We start from the raw sequence: 13,484 nt of genomic DNA on the forward strand, positions 1-13,484 counted from the left end.
GAGAACATTTCAGGTGAAAGCCCTTTCAAATGCTTCCCTCCTGTCCTGCTACCCGACATTTTTTAGAGTGAATGCAGTTTAGGACAGTTTGGATGGTTAAGATTTGGTCAAAAGGAAAGTGCATAAAGTCTTGGGAAGACATTGCCTGCTGCCAGATGTTTGGAAGAAAAGAGGAGCATGCTTATCTTTTGAAGGATTTTTAAAAATCTCACGCCATTATACACAATAACTCGGTTTCATAAACTATTTAGCTGAGATTTTCATTCTGATTATAAATAAAGGGAATTATGTACAAAATAGTTTGGGAGAAGTTTCTAGGGAAGTTGGTAGATTTATGTATTAAGAACCGAGACTGATGTCTGCATTATAAGCCACATCATTTCCACCAGTTTATTAAACCATTTTTCTCAACTCCTAAGCCTGGCTTATGATCCAAACAAAAAGTAATTTGAAATTTGTGGAAGGAAAAAAGAAAAGGAAGGAAGGAGGGAAGAAGGAAGGGAGGGGGGAAGGAGAAAGGAAGGAATCATGAACTAGGAAGTTAGTTGTTTCCTGCCACTTCTGTTTTTGTAAAAGTTGCTATATTTACCCATTTAAAGGACATAGCTATGTTCGTCTTCAAAATGCATAGTGAGTGGGTCCTGCCAGGAGGGACTCACCTTTGCAGACCACTTACTACTGACAAGACCTGGATGAAAACAGGAAGGTTGAGGAGGGGGAGGGAGGAGGCAAAATAAATAGAGGGATGGGAGAGCAAGGGGCCAAAAATATATGTTAGTGAAAATGTCAAAGTCTGATAATACCCATTGTTGGCAGTGATGTAGGAAAATGGGAATTCTCACGCACTGAAGGTGGGCGTGTGAATGGGTACAACCATTCTGGAAAACAATTTGGCACTATACAGTAACACTGAACTTGTGCTAGACCTACAATTCCACTTCTAGATGTCTACCCTGGAGAAACTCCAGAATACGTGCCCCAGACCATGAACAGGAATATACAATAGCAGTGTTGGTCACAGCCAAAAAAAAAAAAAGGGTTAACAACCCATAGGTCCATTAGCACTAAAGCAGAAAAAATAACTGTGGTCAATCTATTCAGTGGACACCACAGTAGTGATGATTGAAACCACAAACCATAATGTTGAATTAAAAAAGCAAGTTACAAAAGAACTTATATGCAGTGTGTTCCCATTTATATAAAGAGCGCACATTGGCAAGAGGAAACAATTGTCATTTACAGGTGCGTAGGTATGTGTCAAAACTATTAAAATAAATCAAAGAAAAGATTATCATAAAATTCCAAATAGTAGCTACAAAGTTACTGGTAATGTTTTATGTCTTAAAGCCAGTGTTCTTTATATTATTACTGTTTAAACCTTACAAATGATTAGATATCCTTTTGTATGTATTATTTATTTATAGTTCTTAAAGAGCTGTCAAAGAAAAAATAAGTAAAGAGAGATGAAGAGTCAGAAGGTCATGGGAAGGTATGTGTGTGCCGGGGGGGGGGGGAGGGTCACACATCAGCTGAACTAAGGCAATTGTTCCAGAATAAGGGGTTTCACTTTAGATAGAATGTTGGAGTAGATAGAACTAAAAAGGAAGGGCCCTAAAGCTCATACACCTTAGTCCATAGGCACCCCCCCATCCCAAAGGGTTAACCAACTGAGCCATCCCTGTCTCCATCTAACCCTGCTGTCTGGTCATTAGTAAATCGTAGCCCCCCGCTCAGTGCTGCTGTGCACACTTGAACTTGCCTTCACCCCCAAAGCATGCTGAAGCCTAGTCTTTGCTCACTATCTGGGCCTGTATCGAGAGACGCCTAGTATTTGCCAGCTCCTGGGTGGATTAAAATCCTCCGGTGGCTGTATCACCTACAGGATACAGTCCATGCTCATGATCTCCGCTATTACTATGCCTTCATACTATTTCCCTGCCTCAAATGTCATCCTCACATTCCAGCACTCTATGGAGTCCTCTTAGGATAACCGGATGTCACCCCCAGAGTAGTGAGGAGTGATCACCCCCGTCTCTCCAGTGCGCTCCATCTTCTGGGCCCAAACAGGACCTGGTGTGTGTCTCCAGCACATAGAGCACTTAGCGGTTGGTGTAATTAACTGAGGCCATGGTTCCATCCCCATTAGACTCTAAGACATTCAGAATGAGAATCGTTGTCTATTTATCTTTTTGCCATGGGTAACATTCAAAGTACCAATCAACTGGGACTTTTGGGCAATACTCAGAGTGGCTATAAGGCTGCGGCTGGGTCCTGCAGATGCCTCCCCCAACCCCCCGTTCGCTAGGTATTAATAGTTGCTGAATCATTGAGAGGTGGCAGGGAGGGCAGGACAGGGGCCAGGGCAGCTGGGATGGAGGGAGGGGAGCCCAGGACAGTATGTATTTCCCAACCAGTACAGAAGTATTAACAACTGGCATGGCTATTATAGATCTCTATCTAACAGCTCAATATCCATCTTCTTCTATCTCTAAGGACAGGTGGTAGGTATTTAATAAATATTTACTGACAAAAAAACCAAGACATATCTTAAATTACAATTGGAATCTTGAACTAAAGACAGAGGTGAGGAATCTGAGATTTGGCTTGGGTAGTGACTTTCTATTCTCTCTGTTTTCTCATCCAAAATGGAGATTGGTTAATGGATGGGCATGGGATCCAAGTTGGTCCAATAAGACTCAATTCTGGGACTTTTGCTTGAACACCCCCAATCCCTCCAGCCCCTCCAACCCCTATTGCCAATATTATTTGAAGCTTCTGGCAGCTTTCTTACCCCCATGATGGGGAAGCCTTTTGTGAACAAAGCCTGCACAGAGAGAAGCAGAACCAAGAAATGGAGAGAGTCAGGTTCTTGCAAGCTGATTTAAACCCTTAGACCCAGGCATGCCTGAAGATCCACTTTGCACCTCTCAGTTAAATGGCCCAATAAATTCTCTTTCTTGCTCATGATATTTTGACATGGGCTTTTGTTTTTGTGTTGTCTTTTAAAAAAAAAAATTTTTTTTTAAGATTTTTTTATTTAATTGACAGAGAGAGAGAGAGAGACAGCGAGAAAGGGAACACAAGCAGGGGGAGTGGGAGAGGGAGAAGCAGGCTTCCCGCTGAGCAGAGAGCCCGATGCGGGGCTCGATCCCAGGACCCTGAGACCATGACCTGAGCCGAAGGCAGTCGCTTAACCAACTGAGCCACCCAGGCGCCCCTTAAAAAATTTTTTTAAAGATTTTATTTATTTATTTGAGAGAGAGAGAGCACAAGCAGGGGGAGGCACAGAGGGAGAAGGAGAAGCAGACTCCCTGCTGAGCAGGGAGCCTGATGCAGGGCTCAACCCAGGACCCCGGGATCATGACCCGAGCCAAAGGCAGATGTTTAACTTACTGAGCCACCCAGGCGCCCCTTGTTTTGCCTTTTCAACTATAAGTCCAGGCTAACTCAGCTACAAGCATAACCTGCCATTAGGAAAAATACAAATCTAAGTTTCTATATATGCATATCCCTTAACTTTTCACGATACGACATTTTCATAGTTCATCTTGGTAACTCACCTTTCACCAAGGAAAACGTTGGATAGATTTATAAATGAGGGAAAGTCCAATGTTTTCACGACAGGATAGGCATGGATGGGAATAAGCAAAGTGTCATCTCCCTAAAATTAATGGGGGAAAAAAAAAGTCAAGTTTACCATACTGGAGGCTATAATTTTCAAAAATGAATTTCTAGATACTTTATTTCTTATGTTGTTTTCTATCACTAAAAAACATTTCCTTAAGAAACCTGAGTGCTTACATATAGCATTAAAAACATTGAGCTTTCCTAACTATAAACAAAGTGCAGGAAATTTTAAGTACATTTCCTTGAAGTGATATTCACTATTATCCAGGAAAGCTAAAGATAATGATGCCTTCATGTAGATACAAAGACAGAAATCTACCTGCTTCTATTTGAGAAAATTATAAGCAAACACAATCTGTAGTAACCTGAGAGAAACAGAAACCATCACAGAGTCAGCAGCTCCAGATAGCACTGAATAGTTAACCATGAACTGACATCGGGCACAGAGGGCTGCTGGCCATCTTGCTTAATGTTTGACCTCAAACAAGACCTCTCCAAGCCTTGTTTCTTCCTTTGCAAAATGGGAATACTTCTGCCTTCGTTTTAAAGGTATTTTTAAGGGGTGCTTGGGTGGCTCAGCCAGTTAAGCATCTGCCTTCAGCTCAGGTCATGATCCCGGGGTCCTAGGATCAAGTCTCGCATCAGGCTCCCTGCTCAGAGTGGAGTCTGCTTCTCCCTCTCCCTCTACCCCTCCCCCCTGCTCATGCTCTCTCTCTCTCAAATAGATAAAATCTTTTTTAAAAACTTAAAAAATTTAAAAATTAAAAAAAAATAAAATAAAGGTATTTTTAAGAACTAAGGCAGATGATGGCCTGAAAGAGACAAGAGCACTGCATACGTGCTGGCTATTACTAGCATTACCACTGAGTAGCAGGAGATGTGTCCTGGCACTGGGTACCATGCCTGCCCTCAACACTCATCTTCTCGGTGCAGATATTCCTTCTGAAAGCCATACTCTACTTTTGTTTTTAATTTAGCTTTTCAATTTTCTTTCTAAAGATTGAAACTCACTGGTTACCAAAGCATACTCTTCCATTCTAGTTCTGAAAAATTAAATTTAGTTCCCCTTAAGGCTTCTCGACTTGCAAGAGCCAGACCTAGGAGAGCAAAGGGAAGCATAGGGGAGACCGTTTGAAGAGAGGGATTGACAGCATGTGGAGCTGGCTGTGGCTGGAGGCCACAGGATGAATTCAGTGACCTAGAAAAGCTCACAGGGACTTACAGGGCCCAGCCATCTGGGGTCAGGCCACCCAGGCTCCTACCTCCCTGCAGACCCCCAGGGCTGCCTCTGAGGACATTCCCACATGACACCATCCAGTCCCTGGGGTTTGTAATCACAATTCAGGGGTCCTGCTAATTTGGTAGCCTAGCACTTAAAAGAGTTTGTTTAAGCTATTTGAAAAAGTCTTTATCAACTCTTAGCACTTCATGATAAGTAAGGTTTCCGGGCCAGGGCAGGCAGGAAACCTGCAGCAAATGATGTCTCACGGCTCTGCCCTGGTTCTTGATGGCTCTCACACCCGGGACCCACGTCATCGGACAAGGACCCTCCATGCCACTCACGCTGGCTGCCCAAGGAGCACACGTGCTGGGTGACAAATTTCACACTTAATGTTCCATTTCCCTTTGTTCTTCCCTCAGGATATAAGTTTTGACATCGTCCTGTCCCTTACCCCTAAAAAACCAATTTAAAAAAAACTTACCTTACAGTGAACCCGAATGCAGTCATAATAGTATCGCCACTCATCTGGAGAAAACGTAATGGTGACTGTGAGGGACAAGCCGGGGACAAGGCGGTGTTCCTAGAAGACAAGTGGGCTGAGGTGGCAGCCCACTACACACCCGTCCCCAGCAGACCCACCACACGGAAAGCCACAACCCAACAGAGAGCACCACGGTGAACACGCAACCAGGCCATGCTTACCTTTTTCACATACTTGATCTGAAAGTATTTGGTTTGAGGGGGTAAAATATGCACATGTACGTCTTCATTGGAAATATTGACCAGATGCTGTGAGAGAAAGAGAAGCACTCAGAGAAAACACTGTTTTAGCTATCTGCATATTCACCTCATTTATTTACCTCTCTTCTTGCACCTAAAGGGATTTGAGGAGATAGAATTTATTGTTTAACTTTTAGAAGATCTGAAATGCATCATATACCATTTAAAGAATAATAAAATAAACACAGCACCACTTAAACATTTTTTTAAGTAGGTTCCATGCCCAATGTGGGGCTTTGAACTCACAACCCTGAGATCAAGAGTCACATGGTCTACCAACTGAGCCAGCCAGGTACCCTGAAAACAACACCCTTTAAAGGATAATAACGCATACCCAAGTGCCTTCTGCCCAGATTAGGGACTTTACCAGAGCCTGCAGCCCCCAGACTGTATCTCATCTACACACCCCTCATCCCCAATCCTGACCAGTTACCACGTGTGCCTTTTTGAAAAAACAAAACAAAACAAAACAAAACTGCCAGTTATTCTGCCAGCAAAAAGTGGTTTTATTCAGCAACAGCAGAGAATTGCAAACTAGGACAAGCGGGCTGCTGCAAAACCATAGACAAGTCCCAGACCAAGGGAGACACATGGGGGGAGGGGGTGGGAACTTTATAAACAAAAAGTCCATTGGAGTAAATTGGGAGTTTGAAGTATAGGGACTTCTCACTGGCTGAGCTGCGACAGTCTCTCATTGGCTGGGCTGTTGCTAGGGGAGAAGGACAACCTTCCTTCTTCCTGCTGGGGTAATAAAGCAGTACCTAAAGTATGGACTTGCAAGGTACATCTCTTCTTATTGGTCTGTAATCACAGAGGAGTGGTGGGGTGTGACAGCCTCCCGATTCCAGTATGAACCAGGTTTCCTTTCATTAATGAATTTTCACAACTCCATTTCATCCTGTGATTCAACTAAAAAGTCAGCCACCCACCAACTCCCACAATTTCTCAAATTATAAGCCACCTATCCTGGGGGCCCGGTGACACTAAGGTGGTCAAAAAATCAGGAAAAAGAGTGTGGCTAGGGCAGCCTGCAATCCATCCCTGGGGCAAATGGAAAAGAACTGAGAAGTCAGGAGTTCTCCAATGGTGACAGAAGGCCACCCCTGTGAGGCAGGACAACCTGCTGCATAAATTAACTGTGTCTCTCAATAGAGGTGTTTTCCTCCTCTGCTTGCGATGGGACCAAGAACCTCGGGATCTGGGGATTTGGGCTTCATCTGGGCCAGGGGACAGGTAAGAGTCCTTTGGTTTCCAAAGTCCAGGCCAGAGGTGGGACCTGTCACGGGGCCCATTGCCCAAGACCTCATGGTCATTGAAGCCCGAAATTAAAATTCAGATGTTATTTCCTGATGAGGTTACAGTGGTGTTTGCATTTGTTAAAAGTTCTTATTTGTCACCTGCGAACATTCCTAAAGTGACCCTCTTTTGGCATATCTTTTCTTTTTTTATATAAGCTAAAATCCTTAAAAAAAAAAAAGTTCTCCAGGCCGCTCTGGACCGCCAAAGGGGCAGTATTGGTGAAGGTGTGCACTCTTGGGGCTCTACCCACAAGATGGTCCTTCCAAGAAAGATTGGGGGGGAGAGGTATGCTGGGACCCAGGATGCCTGGGGCCTGTGCCCATCACACCCAGAATCCTGAGGTGGTGGGACCTGCTAGGGATGGGGAGGTAGCCACGAAGCCAGGGCCTGGAAGCCTTGACACAGAACTCTGTCCCCATGCTTGTCATCAAGAGGGACCCTCAAGTTGGAGGCCTCAAGTCAGAGTCCAGGAAGAACTGGGAAGAGAGGCGATTATACTGGCTGTCACTTAAAAAAAAATCCAGTAAGGACAGGGCAACAAACAAGGGTGTCGGGACTGCTTTTAATATGTATCCCAAGGGTGCTTAACCTTAGAAGAAATCAATAATCTGCACTCCCGGAGCGCTCAGTAGACACTGCAAGATCCTAATCCAGAGTCCATACTCTAGAGGTGGCTATTCAGAGCATTTCAATCCTCCTCATTGAACTGGTACTAGAAGGTCTACAATATTAGCGTACGGGATGTTCGGGATAGATGTACTAACTAGAACTTTCAAACAGGCATTCCCGCTCTTAAACAAAAGGGATCTGAGAATCTGGTGAGCACAGAACCCAGTATCTACTATAGAGTGACCTTCAAAGACGCAGGGCTCCCTTAGGTCTTGCTTTTTGCACAGCACAAAAAAATTCTGTCAGCCGGATGGAAGGTTGGCCAATCCTACCAATGGATGCTACTACATCTGCTGCCAGCAAAGCTCCCTTGCAAGCAGCCATGGCTGCGCCTTCCTGGAGATGGCAAGTATGCTCATTCTTTTTTGCCTGCGTGCTAGCAAGTGTCATATGCACGGCAGAATTTCTTCTCGGACCTGTTTTCATCACCGTAGATGTACCTGGTAGCAAGGCTGCTGGGTGGGGACCTTTAGCTCCCACCACCCATCAGGGTCAGATTCTCAATATCTACCTGACAGTGAGAAATAAGTTCGTGGCTTTAGGTCAATTTGCAACAAGCAGTGTCACGGGCTGAAGACAAGAGGTCTGTGCTCAGCAAAGCCGCTGAGCTGGCTCAGCTGTTCCAGTATTCCTGAGTGGTCCCAAGGGAGGAGACAGGAGCTGGCTCTCCAGACTGGAGACGCAGCCAGCACCTGTGGGTGATGGCTGGGCCACATCCTGATTTAAAAAAAAAAAAAAAAAAAGAAACCTGATTCTTCCTCCAACCTGAGTGTGGCAGAGCAAATTCAAACATGCCCACTACTCATTTGTATGTGAAGGACGAGCACTGGAATTCAGTAGATAATATCTACATTGTCAAATGAATAAAAAATTACCAATAAGAAAATACTGAATTCATTTCTTAAAGAATTAAACAACATAGGGGTGCCCAGGTGGCTCAGTCAGTTAAGCATCCAACTCTTGATTTCAGCTCAGGTCAGGATCTCGGGGTTGTGAGATCGAGAGCCTGGTATTGGGCTCCACACTGGGCATGGAGCCTGCTTAAGATTCTCACTCTCCCTCTCCCTCTGCTCCTCCCCACTACCCCCCCCACTGCTCTCTCTCTCAAAAATAAAATAAAATAAAATAAAATAAAAATAAAAAAATTAAAGGGGCGCCTTGGGGGCTCAGTTGGTTGAGCCTCCGACTCTTGATTTTGGTTCAGGTCATGATCTTGGGGTCCTGGAATCAAGCCCCACATCCGGCTCCACACTTAGCGGAGTGTCGCTTGGGGGTTCTCTCTCTCCTCGCCTTCTGCCCCTCCCCCCAGCCGGCTTGTGCTCTCTCTAAAACGGATAGATATATCATTAGAAAAAATTTTAAAAAAGAATTAAACAACATAGATCCCATTCATGATAATAAAAGATGACATTATTTGGCTACATTTGGGGGGGGGTGTTAAAGGCTGCAATAGGGAATAGAAAACTAATACCATTATTTCAGAAAGCTTAAGGAAACTGTTAATTTATGTGGGCTAACAACTTTGTTTTGGGCTGGCAACATCAACACTGGTTGTCTCATGAGAAACCTGACTAATTATTTACTTAATATAGTTTTCCAGACAAACAAAATCTTTCTGCAGAGGGAAAAAAGAATTTAAGAGGTCTTTGTTTTGAGAAACCTGGGAACCACTCTTTCAAATTTTAAAGTAAGTCAAAGCACTGATCTCACTATGAATCCAAGTAAAATGCTTTAAATCCTTTAACCAGATCTGGATCAATCTCAAATGTTAATGAACAATTTATTGTGGTTTTAAACCCACATTTAATCATTCCATTCTTGGGCAATTTGCATAGTTTCCTGTAGCAAAACCAAGATAAAAGCAGAGCTGGATTTTCCCCTTTGTTTGGCAAGAATCTCAAGGTAATTGCCTTAGGCTTCCACTTAAATTTGCTGGTGGAAACAGGAGGCTGGCCCTCCCAAGATCTCCCAGAATGTTATTAAGATGAAATCATTTTGTACTTTTATCTATGCCTGCTTGTTATAATGCCTGATAGAAGCAGTATGATTATTTAGACTTTACACTGTATTTACTTGGAGTGAGTGAGTCTTCATCAAGTCACTGTCTTCCAATAAAGTGAACTCAGTGTCATTCACAAGTGTTTACTGAGTGCCTGCTATGTGTTAGGCATCATGCCGTATCAAAGAGATGGTCTCTGTTCTTCAACAGAATGAAGCTTTTATCTCCCTCCCCAAACCCTACGATCCAGGTAAACCAGATTGTACACTAGTGTCCAAATATGTAGCATGCACCTTGGACCTCTCTCAAGACTTCCTTTATGCCCTGAGTATCTTCTTCCCACTTCTCTTTCCTTCTGGGCTATCTCAAGTGGCTTCTCCTCCACAAACTTCTTTTTTTTTTTTTTAAGATTTTATTTTTAAGTAATCTCTCCACCCAATGTGGGGCTTGAACCTACAACCCAGAGATCAAGAGTCACATGCTCTACTGACTGAGCCAGCCAGAAGCCCCCATAAGCTTTTTTTACATCATGACCAGTAAGCTCCTGGTCTAAAGAGGTTCAACATCCTTATTTATTAGGGAAATGCAAATAAAACATGCAAATAAAAAAATACAAATAAAATAGTGAGCTGAGCAGACAGCTTCTCCTCTGGTGTCCTGCCTGCCACTCCCTTGTGGTGTATTCAATAAGCTTCCCTCTCCTTTAAAAAAAAAAATAGTGAGGGGTGCCTCGTTAAGCACTGCCTTCAGCTCAGGTCATGATCCCAGGGTCCTGGGATCAAGCCCCGCATCGGGCTCCCTGCTCAGCGGGAAGCCTGCTTCTCCCTCTCCCACTCCCCCTGCTTATGTTCCCTCTCTCGCTGTCTCTCTCTCTGTGTCAAATAAATAAATAAAATCTTTTTAAAAAAACCAGTGAGTTGAATGGTGGCCTCAAGAAGTTATGTTCACATCCTAATACCTGGAACCTGTGAATGTGACCTTATTTGGGAAAAGGATCATTGCAGATGTTATTAAGTTAAGGACCTTGAGATGAGATCATCCTGAATTAGCCAGGTAGCCTTAGTCCAATGATGTATCCTTTTAAGAGAAGAGGAGAAGACAGAGAGTCAGAGAAGGCCATGTGAAGGTAAAGGTAAAGAGCGGAGTTATGTGGCCATAAGCCAAGAAACACCGGCCAGAAGCTGCCAGAGGCAAAACAAGATTCTCCCCAAGAGACTCTGGAGGGAACACAGCTCTGCCGACACCTTGATTTTGGACTCTAGCCTCCAGAATAAATTTCTGTTCTTTTTTAAAGATCCTCAACTTGTAGTTATTTGTTATAGCAGCCATAGAAAACTAACACACCATACAACCCAACAATTCTACTCCTTGGTATATATCCAAGAGAACTGAAAATATGTCCACACAAAAATACATACATGAATGTTGATAATAGTGTTATTCATAAGAGCATCAAAGTTGACACCCAAATGTCCATCAACTAATGAATGGATAAACAAAACGTGGTAGAGCCATACAATGGAATAGTATTCAGTCCCGAAAAGGAATGAAGTACTGATAGACAATACAAGGTGCCTGGGAAACATTATGCTAAATGAAAGAAGCCAGTCACAAAAGACTACATGTTATAAGATTCCATTTACACGAACTGTCCAGAAGAGTTAAATCTATACCAACAAAAAGCCAATGAGTTGTTGCCTAGGGTAAGAGTAGACTGGGTGGGGGAATAAGGATAGCAAGGGAACTGGGGGGTGGGGAGTGAACTATTTATTCATTATATTCATTATTTATTATAAACAATGAGCAATTATGAAAGATAATTATTTTAGATCTACCCAATCACCATTGAGACAGCAAACCTAATACCAGGAAAAGTAAGCTCCAAAATCACTTATTAACCTTGGTCTTTCATGCTGTGTTCTAAGAAATGCATCTTGCAGGTTGATGGGTGGATTTCCTAATCACCATTTTAAATCCTAACCCTTTTCCTGAGGGGAAAGACCTGGCACCTAACAGGTTTCTCTCTGGGTTTATTCTCTCTACCCACTTCGATGCACTAAGATGCACGGAAACGGCATCCTTAATTTGTTGGGGAGTGCCTGATAGAAACGTAACTTCACTTCCTGACAGCATTAGCATTTCTCAGCTTCTTTCCCCTCTCCAAAAGTAGAGTCTTGTGGTGGCCGGTGACAGAGCCAGAGGGGGAACGTCGTGTACAAAGCCAGAGTCTCAGAGGGCTCATGGGAAGGGAGCCTGCCTCTACTCCACTCCGTTTTGCTCAGATCCAGAGCCCAGTGGGAGTAGTCCTGAGGTGTCCTGCTCAGTGTGACTTCAGGGGATCGATGTGAGGTCACCGAGCTTGTAGAGCTGATTTAAATGTTAAGGTCCTGGGGTGCCTGGGTGGCTCAGTCGGTTAAGCGTCTGACTCTTGATTTCATCTCAGGTCATGATCTCAGGGCTGTGAGGTCGAGGCCCGTGTCAAGCTATGGGCTAGGCGTGGAGCCTGCTTAAGATTCTCTCTCTCCCTCTCCCTCTGTCCCTCCCCACTTCTTCTCTTAAAAAAAAAAAACAAAACTGTTCAGGTCCTTATAAACATAGCATTAGGAATGCTGTAGCCACCTGAGGCCACCTGCAGGTCAATGAAGGGGACCCAGGAAGCTCCGTGTGGACTGCAGTCCATCCTTTCAACTGCCCCTTCTGGAGCCTGTCCAGCGGAACTGACCCTTGCCACCCAGACCTGGCTAGAATCTCTCTGGCCAGAATGGTTGATTTACGCATGGGCATCGGACCCAAGCAGGTGAAACAGAACACCCACGGAAGCCTCCTAGGAAAGGGATACCCCTTTTCCTGGTGGTGTAGGCTTGGAGCAAGCAGGCCCTGGTTTGGAAGAAGGCAACTTAAGAGTGAAAGTCAGTCTCTATCACTGACTAGCTATTGAACCTTCTGGAATCCTGGTTTCCTATCTATATAATGAGAATAATAGTACAACCTCCACAGAGCTAGGGTAAGGATGAAACCGAATCATGTGACACACGATCACTGTGAGACAGCAAGCACAGTTGCTAGCCCCTAAGAGTCAGTCAGCAATGACACCTGTTTGGAAAGAATGCCATGAGGAGCCTTTGGCAGGGGGCAAGTAGCTTGTCCAAGGACACTGGTGCGGCTTTAAAATTTCTCATCCTAGAACCACCTTTCTGGCCCAACTTACATCTGCGCTTCTGCGGATGCTGCTGTGCTTTAAATGAATGAGTAATATAAATGCAGAACACTCATGTCATTTCATTACTATGATTAATTAACCCACTTAAAAAATACCTACCAGAATCTGTTGGTGTTGTTTTTCTACTTTGTAGCCTCCAAAATGCAGTATGCCAGGTTTTGCCTGTATGACCTTATTGTTCAGAACTTTTGCATAAACCTCTATAAAAACAATGTAGATAAGTACACCATGAGATGAGACATAAAAGAAAATAGTAAATAAATGAAGATCCTATTAATGTGGGCTCTCTTTAATTTAGGATATTTTAAGCCTCTGAAAGCTTCCGACAGAGGGTACAGCTGTCAATAAGATTACTGATCGATGCCAAATGAACTGTCCTGCTTCTCCCTCTATTTTTACACATCGTTTGGGAGATATTATCATCACAGTACAAATTCACATGTATTGTTCATTACCCACTAAAATACTCTGCTCTTCACATTTTGTACAAGTCTTCATCCTAAAACACGAGCTTGCAAGAGCACGCACCCTAACTTTGCTGCCCTGTATAACACCGAGATGACTTGTGATGTAATGAATATGCAGTTCAAAGAATCCAAACACCAAGTGTTTCATTTCATTACCGGGTATTTACCTGTTATCATTGGATTTCCTCCAAATAGAATTAC

At 43.7% G+C, this 13,484-nt stretch overlaps 1 protein-coding gene across 6 annotated transcripts in view; it reads right to left on the bottom strand.

The window, feature by feature from the left end:
* The window catches only part of CFAP221 (cilia and flagella associated protein 221), a 90,329-nt gene that overhangs the window by 73,298 nt on the left and 3,547 nt on the right, over window positions 1-13,484 (bottom strand). For 4 of the 6 annotated variants that reach the window (XR_004913231.2, XM_036079648.2, XM_036079643.2 and 1 more), the window contains exons 3-6: window positions 12,916-13,016; window positions 5,552-5,638; window positions 5,331-5,429; window positions 3,561-3,661 (exon numbers count right to left, since the gene is read on the bottom strand). Coding sequence is in view for 5 of the 6 variants with exons in the window: in XM_036079648.2 (XP_035935541.2) it covers window positions 3,561-3,661; window positions 5,331-5,429; window positions 5,552-5,638; window positions 12,916-13,016 (388 nt within the window). In the remaining variant the exon portion in view is untranslated. The remainder of the gene's footprint in view (window positions 1-3,560; window positions 3,662-5,330; window positions 5,430-5,551; window positions 5,639-12,915; window positions 13,017-13,484) is intronic. The other 2 variants (XM_036079649.2, XM_078070676.1) reach the window with 2 other exon arrangements.

Source organism: Halichoerus grypus, chromosome 4 (assembly GCF_964656455.1).
Source record: "Halichoerus grypus chromosome 4, mHalGry1.hap1.1, whole genome shotgun sequence".
Taxonomy (NCBI): domain Eukaryota; kingdom Metazoa; phylum Chordata; class Mammalia; order Carnivora; family Phocidae; genus Halichoerus; species Halichoerus grypus.